The 18,100-nt window shown below is 36.5% G+C and overlaps 1 protein-coding gene across 2 annotated transcripts; it reads left to right on the top strand.

Moving 5' to 3' along the window:
• The first annotated feature begins 302 nt into the window (after positions 1–302).
• mtf1 (metal-regulatory transcription factor 1) lies at positions 303–18,068 on the top strand. Of its 2 annotated transcripts, XM_032558949.1 has the most exons (12): positions 314–406; positions 3,547–3,631; positions 4,126–4,652; positions 6,980–7,218; positions 8,993–9,124; positions 9,366–9,439; positions 9,878–10,011; positions 10,751–10,828; positions 11,583–11,685; positions 11,772–12,403; positions 13,427–13,496; positions 14,306–18,068. In XM_032558949.1, exons 3-12 carry the CDS (start codon positions 4,185–4,187, stop codon positions 14,785–14,787), a joined length of 2,412 nt encoding a protein of 803 aa, XP_032414840.1. In that variant the 5' UTR covers positions 314–406; positions 3,547–3,631; positions 4,126–4,184; the 3' UTR covers positions 14,788–18,068. The 2 variants fall into 2 exon arrangements, with proteins under 2 accessions (XP_032414839.1, XP_032414840.1); XM_032558948.1 differs by lacking the exon at positions 3,547–3,631 and having other exon boundaries at positions 303–406.
• The last annotated feature ends 32 nt before the right edge of the window (positions 18,069–18,100 follow it).

The following is an 18,100-nucleotide window of genomic DNA, read 5'->3' as shown; positions in this document are numbered from 1 at the left end:
ACAGCCATCAGCATCTACATCTCACTGGAGAACATAAGAGTTACATTTTATGTCCTTCTACGATTAATAAAGTATTTTTGTGTATGACATGTAAAGATGATTTGATTCAATGAAATCTACACTGAATGTGCAGGGTTTTGTTGCACTTCCATAAAATGACATTACATTTTTTTGCCAAATTAATAGTGAAAGTTAATTTCTGCTGGCATATCCTGTGTGGGAAGGATATAACTTTTTATTTTTGCTCTTTGGAAATTATTTTATGATCGAGTTATATATGTAGTTTCCCATAATTCATCACAAATAGCTATGATCTGTGACGTTGTTTGGCATCCCCGTGTTGGGAGGAGATAGGAAGAAAGTGCTTGCCATCCTGAGCTTAGGGACAGGGCTCACGTTTTGAAAGGTAAATATGTATGTTGTTGTCATTTCCTTGTACCAGCTAAACTTTGCCATTGGTGTGTCGTCTTGTCGTTTTAACATCATTTAACCATTTATCTGCACAGCACGGTCGGTACCAGATGTCAACTGTCGACATTAGCGATGCTAGCTAATACTTTAGCTTAGCCGTGAGCTAAAGAGTTGCTGCCTAGCACATCTATGTCTGATGTGAAATATGTAGTTGACACAGCTTGCGCAATGCTAACATACTAGCATCTATTAATTGACTTTTAACTCCCGAGTTATCGAGAAAATTAGAATCTTGTTTGTTTATAATGGAGTTATTAAACGTGGGAAACGCACAAATGCGCTAAATTGAGTAATAAAACGGAGGAACGCTGTAAATAAATTGAGATATCAGGTTTGTCTTAGCTACTTATAGAGTTTGCTAACTAACGGTGTTTGGCTAACAACCTTAGTTCTGACATTTGGAGAAATCAAGGGAATTGCATTGTCAAACTTTTGAACAGTTGCGGCTGCTGGTGAGATTTCCAAATGTTTATGTTTAGCTAACATTTTGCTCGTTTGCTTGCGAAAATAGTTGATTCTGCTTGTCATGAGAAATGGACATCGAAACGAAGGTTCAAAGTAATTGCATTTTGGGGATTGTAATGAGGTTTAGTACACTGTAAATCATTTTTAGTTGTGTCCAGTCCCTGTTTGAATTGTTACCCAACTGGCTCTATAAAGTTCTAGACTTTGATTTGACTGTCTACGTTTCTGTAAAATCAGCTAACCTCACTCTAGAGATGCTGTAGGGAAAAATGCATTTGCCTCTTTACATATTTCTCCTGTTTCTCTAACGTTTCATTTCTTAAAAGAAATTGTATTATTACACAACAATATCACGAGAGTGCACAGGGCTTTGGGTATTACAGCTAGAAACTACAGCTCCAAATTTAGGTGTGATGGACTCAGTCCTGAACTTTCATTGACCTATATACAAAGTCAACCTCAGCTGGAGAAAACTTCTAGGATTAAAAGAATAATGTCTCAATAAGATCTTGAGAAACTCATGCATGTGTTTATCTTTAGTAAATTGCTTACAGCTACAGTGTCTTCACTGGACTGCCTAAAAAAATCAGACAAGCTGCAGTTGATCCACAGCGCTGCTGCTTACGCTCTCACTAAAACTATTAAAAAGGAGAACAAGTTTTAAAGTCATTACACTGGCTCATTGTAGCTCAGAGAAAAGATTTCAAAATACTTTAGTTTGTTTATAAACCACTGGATGAAACAGAACCAAACACGGAAAACCAGCATTCAGTTTTTATGCTCCACTAATCTGGAAGAAACTTCCAGAAATCTGCAAAAAAAAAAAATGCCAGTGCTCTGAGTTACTTTAATCAAGGCTAAAAATTCAATTGTTTAGAGTTGCATTTGGCTGTTTTGTTTACACTACTAACTGAAATGTCATTCATTATAATCTGCGGCTAAAAAGTTGGGCTGCAACATTTTACCTGTGACCCAACCACTGTGCATTGATCCACTATGTGCGGTGGTATGATTGCAATTATTGACAGAATGAATTCTACTTTTCAGCAGAAATCTAGGTAGAGAATCTCTATCCATCACATCCTGACCTTAAGCTCCAGCATTTTTTTTTTTGTGATGCTGTTGAGCAACAATCCGAGGCATAGCAACAAGTTAACTTCTGGATGGCTCAAAAAATAATAAATATGAATAATAATGATAGTAAAAATAATATTTTGGAGAAGCCTCTCAAGAATCTTGATGAAATTGATCTGAACTTAAGTAATTCTGTAGGGAAGAGTGTTCCAAAATTTGCAATTTCTAATCTATTGCAAGTTATTGCAAACAGTTAATAACAGACAATTACTAGGTTAGTGGGGGGATTTATAATTTTTCTTTATACATAATTTGGTTTGGATAGCATTTTTGCCCATAATAAATGATCATAATTTGAAGCCTGTTTTTTTTTATTATCTTTGTCTGATTTTGACATTTGCTATATGTTTCCACCAGCGAACTTCTGCTTCCTGCTACTTGAATTGCAATTATTTTATCGGCTCCTCTGTCTCCTCCAAAACAACTTTTATGTTTACTGTTTCAGGTTTCAAGTATTTCCAATGGTAAAGATGAAAGGTATTTTTGTCTCAAAGCCAAATGTTCTCTCTCACTGTTTTTAGTAGTGAAATTGTCATATTTAGCTGTAACAAATATGATATTTTGATCATTTAGAAGGGCTATTACAAGTGCTATGTGTTTTGGCTGGGTTTTAATGATTCTGGTGTCATTTCAAGTTCTTTTAATGCTCTTTTGGATAATATATTTTTTCATAGAACAAAATTTTTTCATATCAATTTTGAATATGTTGATTTTCTTTATTTTTTTCCATCTTTGCCTGATTTTGATCAAATTCCTCCTTCAATAGGATTTCATTGTATTTTGTACAAATGGTGCAAAATATTTTAACAATATTTCAGAACAAGACTACAGGAAGGACACAACACTAAATAGCATCCTTAAAGTTGCCTTAGTGCATCCTCTTTCTTAGACAAAACACATATTGTGGGGCTTTGTTCAGTAAGATGACAACAGTGCTTTCTGTGAACTTGGATGTGAAAAATGCTTCATCTGTTCAGGCTGAGACTTTACCTTGGCAGGTTAACTTGGCAAGAATTTTATCTGCAAATCTGGATGTGATGAACAGATTTTGTGTCAAAGGATGTTCTCAGTACCAGGATTGTCTTCCTGAAACATGAGGATCACCCTATTTTTTTTTTTTATGAGATGAACTAGGTCTTATTAGATATGTTTCAGATATTGTGTGTTTTAAAAAAAGATTCCATCTGAAAGAACTTTTAAAGAACATCTTAAAAATGCTGAGCTCAGGTTTCCTGGTTGAGGTTAAGATGGGTAAAAAATACAAAACTTAACAAAGAGCCAAAAATATTGTGTAATTTCTGCTCCTCAATTTAACTTGAGACCTATCAATTGTTGGGCTGAAAAATCACAAAAACATCTACATCTCCAATGATTTTTTTAATATATGTTGCCATGAAATGGTTAGCAGCATTAAATAAATGATCAAACTTTTTTCCTGGACAGAATAACAATTATATTTGTAATTTTCTTTTAAAGGTTCTTTAACATGGAATGGAGAATATTATGTGGTCAAACTAAAAGATTTTCAGCTTGCATTTGTATTCCAAACAAAGTTTTACAGGCAAGTCATAAAATTATATTATTTATTTGCAATTTTGAAAAGCAACCAAATCTTTTGTGAACTAACTAAGCATATGTTTATGTATCAACTTTCTTGATGTATGCTCTATAGGTGACACCATCAATTCACAGATTATTTGGCTGATTTTAAATAGTTGTACTCATCTTCATGCAAATCAAACACTGTTTGAGAGTCATATCAAACATGAACAGTCATCTCTGACTATGTTGTTATGTGTTCTTGGTATCATTACATTTTCATTGAAAATTCCTAAAATAGCACACATGGAGCATTTTCTAGATATTGGCACGCAAGTAACATACTCTGTCAATGCCACCTGCAGACTTGATGGTAGTTACACACTTGGTTTTATTTAATGAAATGTCACTCTGATTAAATCCAATAGGTTTTTTTAATTATGTTATGGCCTTGCCTTTTCTTATAGTAACTTATCATCTAATCAAGGCCAAATATAATTATCTCTCATTTTTCAGGTAACACATTCAACCACTGTACGGTCCTTCTTGCAAAGGAAGGCAAGGCGACAGGGACCATGAGTGAGAATGGCCCTCGAACAGAGGCGCCAATGTACTTCGAGGTGGAGGTGGACCAGCTGGAGCGGGAAGACGAAGAAGAGGACGACAAGATCCACTATGACAAAGATGACGACCTGATCGCCGAGCCGTCATCCTCGTCTGGGCGCGTCTATGACCGCACCACCGTGCTCATCGAGCGAGACCCCATCCGCCTCGACGAGGAAGGCGAAGAGGAGGGGCATTGTGGAGGCGATGAAGATGGAGTCACTTTTTTAACTGAAGGGGAGGGCGATGCGGACGAGGAGGAGGGATCTCTGGTCTTCATGGCCGACCCCGACGGGATGTCTCAGGGTTATGTGCACCACACGATTTCTCCTGATCAGATCCAGTTCACCATAAACCCAGGCTCCACGCCGATGCCTCGCAACATAGAGGGCGCTACGCTCACTTTGCACTCTGAGTGCCCAGAGACCAAGCAGAGAGAGGTAAGATGATACACATGTATGTTCTATAATGTAAAGGACGTATTGCTGTTGTTTCCAGACAAACCTGTGTGTGATATGTTTGCTAGGGTAAGGTCTCTCATTGATTATTGTTAAAGTAGGACATGGCTTTAGTTGTTTTTTTGCTGAAGTAATGGTTTTCTTTGTTTGCATGAGATCTGTCAGCACTTGCGGCTAATTGGTCCACTAGAAAGGCTTAAAGATTTTTCTGACAGGTTTAATTCAATTCCAAACAAAAAAATGCATGTTGTGAACTGGGAGTGTTCCCCACTTAATTTTATTATACGTATAACATAGCAGGTGGGATGAGTACATACAAGGCTGTTTTTGTTCTCCTGGAGTTTGTAATGCAATTTCTCAAAGAAGGGTTTGAAGCAAACAGGAAGACAGAAACTAACCTGGTTGCTCATTTACTCTGTAAATCTCCCCATGGTTTTGGCATGTATCTCAAAGGAAATGACTCAGAGACATAAAAACATTATATAAGTCTAATTAACAAACTACAAGCTGCAATACTTGTAGTGGGAATACTCTAACAATAGCTTAAGCAGGTGCACTGTCCTCATCCTCTCAGGTATTTATTAAGTCCAGATAAGATCCCCATACAATTTAGGTCTGGATTTGGTTGAAAACAAAATTAAGGAGATCTTACTTGTAGTCTCACCTTTTAATCATCCAAGCAGGCGGAATATAAAATCTCAGTTACTTGTAGTCTTAATGTGACCAATTTTTTTTCAGCTATCTCTTAAATTAGTAATTATTGCACCTGTATTTTATGTACTGTTAAGTTAAGAAGTTTGTTAGAGAATATTCGTGAACAAACAGTGTGGTGAAAATCAAGGAACACGACAGACAGATCGGGGAGTTTGAAGTAAGATTAGGTTACAAGATGATGTCCTGAGTTTTGGACTACTCAGAAAACTTTTCAGTGAATCATGTGAAGATAAAGAGTGTAGCTCAAAGAGCCAATTGTAGAAAAAAAAATTACATTTAAGGTAAAAAAATTAAAAAAGAACTTTGTAAATATGTTTTACCAATATTTACAGATTTACCCATACCCAGATTTACAGAGTAAAAGGGCAACCAGAAAGTCATCAAGTGGCTTAGTTTTAACGTCACCTTGTTCAGATTCTCTTAAATAGAAATCACCTTTATTGCTGTCCATTTATTAATTGCTTAATAAATAATCAACAGATCAGTCTTCCACTGTGTTGATGTTAAGTTGACCAGAAATGCAGAGCTTTTCACATGTTGATGTTACATGTATATGTATATTTTTTTAGCTGCATATGCAGATCTTTTGCCACAATGGCCAAGGAATGCTGTTATTGCATTTTAGGCAACAAAATGTTTATTTTCTTATTTAAAAAACATTGTTTTTGCATTTTAATGTACTTCTAATATTGTATAAAAAGGTTTAAACGATTCCATAAAAAATCTGGACAATGTGCCACTTTTTCTTTTTTCTTTTTCTGAGTAATCGTCTGAATAATCAACAGAATAATCAATTAGTAAAATAATCTTTAGTTGAAGCCTTAATATGGTGGAGTCTGTGATATGTGGTTTTGTGCACTTTAGGCTTGATTGAAACAATATTATAAATCTGTTTATCTGCCTGATTATTTAATTTTATAACCTCAAAACTAACAAAGGGTGTACTTTCTTTTCCTTATAACTCTGTGTTCTGGACAAGTTGCCTCGGCATTGTGAGTTTCTCATTTGACACATTACACATTTAGTAACCTCTCTTGTCCTGCTTTTGTGGTAATTGTTCTGTTGTTACGTTTTAGCTCTTTAAATAAGATTGAGAACGAAAATGAAGCGAGATGATGTCAGTTTTCTGTCAGGGAGGCCATCTGTAATGTAAACGTTCTTTTCCTGGCTTTGTGTTCACAACAGTGTAGTTTTGTTTTTCTGAACGGTGAATAGAGTGCTGTTATTCACGCGGCCCTGGGGTAGTTGTATGAGACTGCCGCGCTGCACTGGTCATTGGTGCTGTGAAACAATATTGAATGGATGCGTTGCATAGGAGGTTGGTCATCTTTGCTGTCCTTTCCGCTCAACCACTTCGAACACTGGCATGTGGCTGAATCATTCAGCTCAAGTCCCCTCTGAAAGGTCGCACTGTCACAGATTGTCACTTCCTATATAATGGTCTGGTATTTTTGAGATGAGTCAACAAACTGTTTACAGTTTTTTTTCTTTTATTTTTTGTTCAGTGAAGTTTAAAAATGAGTCACAGACTCTTTCTTGGGCAGTTATTTCAGTAAGCTTGAATATTGTGCCTTTTTTTCTCTTTTTTGCTTCAGGTAAAACGCTATCAGTGCACATTTGAAGGGTGCACTCGGACCTACAGCACAGCAGGAAACCTGCGGACACACCAGAAAACACACCGGGGCGAGTACACTTTTGTGTGCAATCAGCAGGGCTGCGGAAAGGCCTTTCTCACCTCTTACAGTCTCAAAATCCACGTCCGCGTTCACACGAAGGAGAAACCTTTCGAGTGTGACGTGCAGGGCTGTGAAAAGGCCTTCAACACGCTATACAGGTGAGCTTCCACCCTTCTTTAGTTCTTTAGTGCCAGGTTTAGTTCTTCTTCCTGCTGCTGTTTGTTCATTGCTTTTTTGTTTGCAACTCATTACATTAAAGGCCAAACCAGTCATCGTGCAAGAATAACTGCACTATGTTTTTGTATACATCCCTAATCCAGAATTACATACAATTTTTATTTCCTTTTTAAACAAATATAAAGGTTTGAGAAATATGATATGATATCCAAGATTTTACAATATAATAAATACGGTATATCATATTATATAATATAATAAATGTATCATAGGTTAAATGTATTTGCAGTGTCTTTGAAAAATAGTCACACCCCTTGAACTTTACCACATTTTACTTATGTAACAATAAGAAACTTTAATAACTTTTATTGAAATGTTCTTGAATAAATTATCAGCACAAAGTTGGCTGATAATTGTGAAGTGGAACATTATACTTGTTTGTTTATTTTTTTTTTTGCAAGTAAAAATCTGAAAAGAACATATTTGTACTCTGTTCCCCCCTTACTCTGATATGCAGCCTTACTTACTGCCTTCAGAAGTCGTCTATTTAATAAACAGTCCACCTGTGTGTTTTAATTCATTACAAATGAATTAAATAAGTTTGTCTGCCATATCCATCAAAGTTATTAGAAAAATAGGCTTGAAATATTTCACTGTATTGAATGACTATATAAGATGTGAGTTTCTGAAATGATTGGAAAAAAATACAGACCTATTTTTCACAGTACAGTGAACCCTCGCTGTACCGCGGTTCACCTTTCACGGCCTTTCTGCTTCGCGGAGTTTTTTGTGCAGTTTTTTTTTTTCACAGTGCCTTGTGTTTTGTGTCCTGATTGGCTAAACAGTCTTCGCGCTTCTTTTCTACCTGTGTGCCAATAACGTTACGGTATTTAAATATACAGCTTGGCAAATTTTGACAAATATTTTTGTCCAGAAGAAAAAAGAGCGACAACAACTACCGATAACAATATTCTTCTCTTGAAAAAACACACCTGCACCAAAAGCTTCAGAAGAAAAAGACACTAGAGAGCGGAGTCAGGCCGCAGCGTCACAGTCAGAGGAACAGTGAAATACGCGAGTCACAATTTTGCCTACTGTACTTTGTATTGATGATTACAATGATTATTTACTGTAGTTATTTGTAAGAAAGCGTTCTATTTGTTAAAAAAAATGCTTAGGCCTGAAAACAGGTTTTGTTCTTTGGTTTCAATGTAGAATATTTAATTATGCTGTATAATAATTGTAAAAAAAATAAAGGTAACTACTTCACGGATTTCGCCTATCACAGGTTCTTTTTGGAACGCAACCCCCACGAAAAACGAGGGTTCACTATATTCCAATAGTTGGAAGTACATCTCATCTCACACCATAGCCGCCTGGCTTCTCCAGATGCTGTAGCATAAATGCCTTGTTCTTGATGGCAATGTGTTGTCAGCATCTCTTATGTGTCAGAGGCTGTTACCCCAGGGAACCATCGCATGCAACACTTGGATGGATTCTCTCCTTAATGACATTCATTTCCTCTGTCTTCTCCTATTGCCACCCAGATGCTGTAACACTGCAGTCAGTGGGTGTGGACTGATGCTTTTCTTGTTTGCCAAATTTGAACTATTGTAAAAAAAAATGTAATATGTGAAAATAACTGTTTTTGGGTAAAAAACAAATACTGGATAAAACTGATGTTTTTGCCTCATTTATTTTCTGTAGGTCTGCCATTGAAGAGGTGTAATAAGTCAAACTTGATTGTTTTCGCAGGCTAAAAGCTCACCAGAGACTTCACACAGGCAAAACATTCAACTGCGAATCGGAGGGATGCACAAAGTACTTTACCACACTCAGTGACCTGAGGAAGCACATTCGTACTCACACTGGGGAGAAGCCATTTCGGTGAGAATCTCCATTAAAACCACAGTTTTATTTCTTTTCTGTCTACAACTTTGGGAACTGAAGCTTTAATAGACACCCGAAGGCAGTGGAGATAGGATGCATCACTGTTCGCTGGTGTTCACAAACTGTTTTTAATGAACGATTTTGATGTTTACACATGGGCAACATGGGCTTGGGTCTATTCTGGATGAATAATCAATAGTTTATTTTAAGGTGCTGAGTCATTTTTTATTCCTTACAGGTGTGATCATGATGGATGTGGGAAAGCCTTTGCTGCAAGTCATCATCTCAAAACACACGTACGAACACACACAGGTACATATTTTTTCCAAACTTTGGACGTGTCAGGAAGCTCCAATGACTCCATCAAGTGGAAACTGAAAGAGTAAACTATGATTGTAAATGTAACAAGACAGGACAGTCCAGTGGTGGAATATATAAACCTGAACACATCATCCCCACAATGAAACATGGGGGTCCCAACATTATATTATGGAAATTGTTTTAAATAGCAGAGACAGGGAAGTTGTTCAACATAACAGGAAGATGACTGGTACTAAATAAAGGACAATCCTGGAACAAAAACTGCTAGAGGTTTCATCTAAAACCTTAAAAATTCAGTAAAATCTGCAATGGAATAAATGAAAAAATGTTTAAAGCATAGGGATTATTTTGCAATGCACTGTGTATTCTTTACAACCTACTGAGCACATAATTAGACCCTTTGTCTTGTTCAAACGTTTTTCTTTTTAGGCGAGAAGCCTTTCAACTGTCCCAGTGATGGCTGTGAAAAGACGTTTAGCACTCAGTACAGTCTGAAGAGTCACATCCGGGGCCACGACAAAGGACAGCCGTTCACTGTCACCCTCACACACCCACACTCTGAAGTGAGTCATTCCACGGCAGCATCTTGGAATATGAAACACTTGTTTGCAGTTTGTTGTGCAGGACAAGTGTGAATCTAGCTGGGCTCTGTTTGAAATGATTGTGTGTGTGTTTATGAGCTGTAAATATGGAGTTAATTTATTTTCAAATATAAAGAATTTCACAAGCGAAGCTTTATTACTTAATGGGATGTATTTTAGGGGTTAAATAAAACCTTTTTTGAATCATTAATTTTTTCATTATACCACTTTTAATTTGATTTATTATTTCCAGCTGGTGTACCACACTTATAAATAAAGTTACTTACACAATGCAATCCCCTCAAAGTCCTCAGTCACCCAGCGCTTATTCAGATTCAGATTTTTATCCTAACATCTCTCACTTTGACAGTATTTTGTCATGGTCACTAAAAAAGAATTAGAAACTGTAAGCCCTTCTGCTGGTTCCAGAAAGGGGAAAAAAAATGTTTGTTCATATGTCTGATAGTAGGGGGAAAATAATCTTGTCGAGGCGGTTGGCTGATTTTGAAAATAGTATAGAAGTGAACAAGAATATCCAGATTTATGAATGATTTATCGTACTTAAAAGTTCCACTGTTATTGCAGCACCATTCTAATTGAGTTTTTGTCTCTCAAAAATGTTTTCTGATGTAAAATGTAAATTTCGACATTATCATGTAATAGAGTATGTGGTTTAAAACAGATTTTGTTTTTTCATTGACCCATTATTCCTTAATTATAGGATGCAAATCACTCACTGTGCCTCAGTGACTTAAGTCTCATCTCTACTGACTCAGAGCTACGAGAGAACATCAATAATGTAAGTGGATCTGTTGCCTCATCTTTGTTGAATGCAGTTTGGATTAATATGGAGGATCCATCAAGATAATCACGAATTAGTGGCTGTATTACTGAGCCAGGTAATTGGATACCTTAGATTTTCTCCTATTAATTACTGATTTATTTATTGATTGATATTATATGTACATGCAAGCGCATCTCAAACTAGAATTGTTTTATTTCAGTATTTGAATTATAAACTTTTATATTTTTTTGAATATTTAGCTTACAGGTAAATAAATCTAAAAAATCAGTTTAAATAACTTGAATATTACTTATAATATTCAATTCAATAATAAGGACATTGCTAAAGAAGCTGGCTCTTCACAGAGCTACGTTTGTTTGCTCTTGAACCAGAGACGTCAGCATCTTATGCTGACAAATTATTGATGCCGAGTGGTCCAAAGTCATCTGTTCAGATGAAAGTAAATTTAGTTTCATTTAGATATCAAGGTCTGATGTTAAGTATTTAAATCATACGCTGTACAGAACATAGATATACCTTTGATGAAAATTACATTTTTATTTCAATGGAGTTTATTGGTCTTAAAATCTTCACATTTTCTGAGAAACCAAATATTGGGTTTTCATTAGCTGTAAATGATAAATATTACAATGAGCAAGAATGAAGACTTGTGATGACTGTGTCTGATTTTTTTATTTGATTACTATGAGAAAAAACACTTTTGAATGACCCTCTAATTTGTTGAGATGCTTCTGGATCTGTTTTACAGGCTCAAAACCTGGACCTCAACAACGTGACTCCTATAAAAATCTTTGAACTCATGTTCCAGAGTCCTGAAAATAGCATCAGCCAAGATGACCCACATCCCACCAGTAAGATCTCAGAATCAAAAATGTGTGTTTAAAAGTGTAACAAACATACAGTAGATGTCATGGCTGAGTTTTTTTTTTTTCCTTAGAGAATTTAGGTGAAACCTTCTGCATAGAGACCTCTATCCAACCAGGCGTGACTGATGTTTCGTCTGTAATCTCGTTCTCTGTCAATCCTACCTCCTCATCATCCTGCTCCAACAACGCTGCTGTCCTGGAGGCCTCTTCTCAACATATTCAAAACTCCTCCCCTCAGGCACACACGCCTGTCCCTGTGACTGCTAGTGTCAGCTCCACACAGAACCCCCCTTTCATGCAGCAAAGTGGGGCTCAGCAGATTTCAGATGTGCCTCCGGCTCCTGTCCAAGCACCAAACCATGTCACCTCTCAACACTTTGTGGCACTGCCACCTACATTCCTCCAGTCGGAAAGTGCTACTCAGACTTCTCCTCTACCGCAGCCCATCTCTTCTCCAGCTCTGACCTCCGCAGCTCCAGTTTCTGCAGCCGCCACAGCTGATGGACTTTCAGCTGCACCTCAACCTGTGCCTTTGGCCAACAGTTCTGTCACCAACACCGGCCCCGGCCAGGCTACGGCTCCTGCCACCATCACCATAGCGTCGACCCCAAACGTGCTCCAGCCCAGCCTCGTCATGTCAGACCAGAACCTCCAATGGATCCTGAGCAGCGCTGCAAACAGCCAGCAGAACCCTGAGCAAGCAGTGAGTACTGCACACACCCAGGGTTAACATAACAAATCTCACTTTTTTTGCTGAATCTTTTTTGAGAGTAATGTAGCAGTCATTGAGGATTAGCTTCCACAGAGACGTTGCCTGCTCAGCATCTCTAAGTCTTTGGGAATTTTTTATTATGACACTCATTTACCTTGGACTAGTTCTGGGTGATATGGGCTAAAAATAAAATCAGTTTTATTTTATGTTTTTTTATACCAGACCCGATTTTTGATTTTAACTTTTTCTTTAAATTGCTTTCTTATCTTATAGAGAAATTACAAATGACAAAAAATTTTTTCAAAAAGTGGGTTTTATCATCGTCTCTGAAAGTTGTACAACAAAGTATTAGGGCCAGGATACAACTTTTTTGTGTAATTGTTTATTATGAAAATATAGTTATATAATGAACAGAACAAAGTTAATTTTTAGCAGAAGTCTTAAACTTGCAAGAAAAAGTTATTTTAAAGTGGAATAAAGCTTATAGTTACTGAGATCTGGCCTAGTTCATGTGGGTTTTTTCTTCAAATTAGACTCGCTTGTTTGCGCAATTGTTTCAAAGTTCTCCTACTGGTAATAATTTGATGCTGATGTGTTAAAATTTAAATAACATTTCTGTACAACCAATACCAAATTATAACTTTACAAGATGCTCAACATTCTTCATTTTAATGTTTTAGGTTTTTGTTACAAAGTTCTCATAAAATTGCTGTTTTATTCTCCTAATATTACAAACTTATTCTCATATTATTTTGGCAATGTCCCATGATCCTATTCTTGTAATATGACTTTACTCTCATAATTAAAAAAATAGATAAATAAACCTTAGCCTGGCCCCAATAATATGTCGTAGAGTTGACCTGAAAATAAATAGAAGATTTTTAAACAATATTGCAGCCCTGGGTGTGCTGCCATCACTCTGAAAGATAGAAACACAAATAGTGCATGATGAAAAAAGTCTAAATTTTCCAAAAATTAAATCTTGAAAAACCCTGTTTTGATGTTTGTTTACAGTCTCACCAAGGAGCTCCAAAAGTGGAAAAGGTCTTCTTTACTACAGCCATACCAGTCGGAGGAACTGCTGGTAAGCCTTTTTATGTGTTCTGTATATTTTTGGGCATCTGCTAAAAATAATATTAAATCAAGAATGTGTTTTGTGATCCAGTAGCGAATGTATCAATCTGATACTAAGTAAAAAATAGGGTCAGTATTTCTGTTATTGATACAAATATTGATACTTACTATTTACATGTCAAACTTCTGACCTTCAGGTATTTTCTGTTTTTTCCTTTGGAGTATTTTGTTAAAACCTAGAACTGAATTTAGATAACTTTTACAGGTGTACACAAAATACTTTAATAACATGTGTATATGACAGATACATAAAAACTAAACACATTTGTATGCATTGTTTTCCAAATTAAGTGACAAATGTTTACCAAAATCTTTGTATGATAGAGTTGAGAAACTACAATTCAAATCTAAAAATATTTCAAGACGGAATCTGAAATTTATGTATCGATCTTATCAAGTTAGGATTGAATCAGTACTTATACCAACAGGGTATCAATATTTAGGATGAATCTGCCCACCTCTATCTTTTATGCTGGATCAATTAAATAGTCAGTCAATGTATTGATTCTGTGGGCCACCAAGATGCTGTCTTGATAGTTTTGAATAATAGAAATGTGGTTTATGTGGACCTATTTTATGTAGTTTTGCTTTGAGTTCTATAAATTGGTGACAGTAAGATAGCAAATTAAAAAGGCTGATTTAGAGTTTTACTTTTTAATGGAGTTGCCAAAATGAATTTTTAAATGATTCCCTAAGGTACTGAGTTTGTAAATCGTTTGTTTATATTAGCAGCCTGAGTTGGAGCCGTTTCTTTTTCAGGTAACTCTGTCCAGCAGATTGGCCTCAGCCTGCCTGTCATCATCATCAAACAGGAGGAGTCCTGCCAGTGCCAGTGTGCCTGCAGGGACTCTGTGAAAGACAAGACTGCAAAGAGTGCCTCCTCCGTCATTTCAGCCCCTTCACAGCAGCAAACTGTAGAGCCCACTCCCCAGCTGTCATCTGAGCCTCCACCACACTCAACCACTTCATCTTCGTCTTGCTGCCTTCCCAAGTCTTCCTCCAAGGTGGGTGAGCCAAGACCAGAAGCCCCCACCTCTTCCTCTTCCTCCTCCTCCACTGCAGCTCAGAGTTTCTCCCCGATAGTGAACAACACTGCCACCCACCCACCCACATCAGACGGGCTAGCCAATATGGACGTATCAGACTTCCTGTCCATTCAGAGTCCCGAGACAGCCGCCAACATCGAAGCTCTGCTGCTGGTTGCGGATGACTTCAACATGACCACTGACAGCGGTCCTTAAGAGAATTTCCACCGTGTTTTACTTTTCCACCCACAGCTCCAATAATTCTTCCAACAGATGCCTCATCCTTCACCCTGTATAGTTTGTGCATGTACAACCCTCTGTCTGTGCAGTGCATTCTGTTCTGTATGGCACTGTGTGGCATATATACAAACCTGTACAAACTAGGAGTACGTTTTCGATTTCTGCAGTAGTTGCAGTTAGTTTGCTCACAGAGATTTAGCAGCCTTTAGGCAAATCAATTCTGACAAGAAGCAGTTGATCCTTTGTGGAAAACATTGCCTGTATATATTAATCCTATTGATATCTCCTCATGAACTGATGAAATGTTGTCAAAGCACTGATAATATAAAAAGGTTGTGTAACTGAGCAGAAAGAAAAAAAATATTTCTATATCTTTGTACTGTACTGTAGGCCCTATCAAACGCTTCAAACTGGTATGCAACTGACCAGAATGCACTGTATATTGGAGGAATTTGCTCTTACTTTAATCATGTTTGATTTAAAGCATCATATAGCTCATATGAAGTGGTTTCTTTAGCATTCTTATTGGAAAATTTATGTAATCAGAAAAATGTGATTACTAATTGAGAAGAACCTATGATTAGTTCTGCCTGTCTTTTAAACGGCATTAAGTCAATTTGTAAGTTGCCTCTAACTTAAACTAACTTAACTTTTTGTATGTTAATTTATTTAAATGCTTGATTCTTTTAATATACAGGTAAAATTCTACTTTATTAGAGTAGAAAATTAATCTAATTTATTTCAATCAGGTTGCTTTTAAGTTGAATTTTATTTTATTTTTTCCTTATTTGGTTACTGACATGCTTAACGAATTTTGCTGAAAGCAAGTTTGTGAAAATATTAACCTCTAGTTTAATGCACAGTAAAGCAAACTGTTGTCAAGGATCTCCAAGATATGACCACACTTAGTTTGCAACTACTGTCACCATCCCATTTTTTCAGGGCCGTGACCCTCTCAGGGATGCATCAAGTCATAACTGATCCCTGTTCCCTGAGTTCGTTAGACGTGTTTCTTTTTCTCAGAAGACTCACACTTGCAGTAGCCCTATGTTTTGCTGCACTCTTCCCTGTTTTTTGCACACTTTCTTGTAAAAAGAATAATTTCACAGCTTGCTAGCTGAGGCGACACCACTACAGACTTTTTTGTATACAACTGCTGTAAAGTAGCATTTAAAAGCTGGTGTCTGGAAACTGTAGATAGAGTACATTTTAGTGTAAGCTTCTTTGAGAACCTTGTAGATTACAGGATTTGTATTTTTGTATAGAATTTTGAGCTCAGAGTTTGAACCTAATCTATCCTGCATCTTTACATTCCCCACCCCCTACCCCAATCACATTTATGTAGAGCAGTTTAGAGTTTTTGCTGTGTTTAGTTGAATTGTTCTATAACCAACTGGGCTTCTGTACAGTCACCATTTGTATCAAAAAATGTAACTTATAGCCTTTTGGTAAGAGTGTAATTTAATAATAAGTATTGTTTCACATGGGACACAATGCAATGATGACAGAACCAAGGCATTATTTCTAGCAGGTTTTCATATGGAAGCTCCTTGGCCTAACAAACCATTCTACAAGCCTCTTTGCCTTGATCATCTTTCCTTCAACATGTCAAAATATTGATTTTCATCTCTTGCATGGATCACTTTGGCCAAAACAGGAAAAGTTTCTTCACAATGTCTAGTTTTTGTTTTCTACAATGGATGTTTGGAAGAATGTAATGAATTGCTATATGATGGAACAGAAAGCTGACTTTTAATTCATGGTCATAGTTAAAATGTGAAAATCTGGCAGTTTTTGGCCATTTTACATCAATTAAGAGCATCTTTGAGAGGCACAATAATCATGATATGTTGTCTTGAGTCTGTAAACTCGATGCTGGACTCATTTAAATGTAGTACTGAAAAAGTTAAGCCACCCCTTTTTTTGTATTTTTGTAAAAGCAGAACACATTCTTGTAACCATGCTTAAGGACTCAAGCAAAGGTTTTTCAAAAGTTGCCTTTTCACTGTTTTCAAGCTGGTCCTAGTCATTTTGGTGATCAGAACTGCTTGAAAATTAAATTACAGATCCAGCATAGTTGTCAAAAATGTTAAATTATAACAGGTGTGTAAAGAAGATGTATTGGCTCAAAGCTCTTTGGAAGTAACTTTTAAAAATTTAAATGTTTTGGCTTTCAAACAACTTTGTCCCCTAGCATCGGTTCATTAAAAGGTGCCTACTTTCACAAACTATACTTTAGTCGAGCGCTGAATAAGAATCTGCTTCTACCTTAAGCATATTAAGTGTAGTTGGCTCAAACCCAAAGCAACATTTCTCCCCAGCATGCTAAACAGTTCTTTAAGGCCTGAACAGAAGTAAACTCTTTTAAGGCAATATACAAATAATGTGTGGCTTACATTTTTTAATATTGTACTGCAGTGTTCAGAATCCCACTGACGTAGTGCTTGAAATCACTCCCTGCATTTGAAAATGTCTGAAAAATATCTGACACACTAAAAACTACTGCAAGAAAGCCAAGCACCCATTACTTTTATTTTTACATGTACTGTCAATTTATAGTACAAAACTATGCAATTTAAGGTGGCATTTGGAATTTAAATACTGACTCAAGACTTCTTTTTGCCTTCTACATGATTTGCATATACAGTTCTTAGGCAAAAACTGAGTTTTCTGCAGACTTGTGCATATTGACATGAAGAGTGTGAATATGGACTTTAGAGTGTATTTCAGGTACAGTGCCCATATATTTTGCAGTTGTCTTTGATTTATTAAATAAATTGATTTATTTTAAGAGGTCTTTAGAGAAGAATTCTGTTTTAAGAATTAGTCAAACATACAGCTTTCTCTTCTTCGGTCCTCTGTGTTTGAATTTTGTCAACGTATCCGTTTGACTACATACTTTGTCAGCTTTTATCCTACAAACTAAAGCTTAATGCTGCCAATATTTACATTAGCGATAGTTTCACAGCCCAGGTTTGTTTAACAGCTACATGAGAAATTGGTTTATATGTTGACATTTGGAAGCAGAATGCTGGGTGTAAAATGTTTCATTTTGTTTCCCCACAAATGACCAGTTTAACATAGGAAACCATATGCTTCCAAAGGAATGTCATACACCCAAAGAGAGAACTTACAGATATGTATTTTTTAAAGAATGTATAATGTGAAAATGTTTGCTTTTGCTTGTTTCGTACAAAGTGATAAATACCTATGACTTGAGAGCAATATAGTACTAATAAAACCTTATTCATGTCACATTACGTATTCAGTGTGCTTTGACTGTTGCTTG

This window comes from Xiphophorus hellerii, chromosome 3 (genome assembly GCF_003331165.1).
Source record: "Xiphophorus hellerii strain 12219 chromosome 3, Xiphophorus_hellerii-4.1, whole genome shotgun sequence".
NCBI classification, from domain to species: Eukaryota; Metazoa; Chordata; class Actinopteri; order Cyprinodontiformes; family Poeciliidae; genus Xiphophorus; species Xiphophorus hellerii.
Note: the sequence above shows the minus strand (reverse complement) of the source record. Positions and strands in the feature narration are given on the sequence as shown.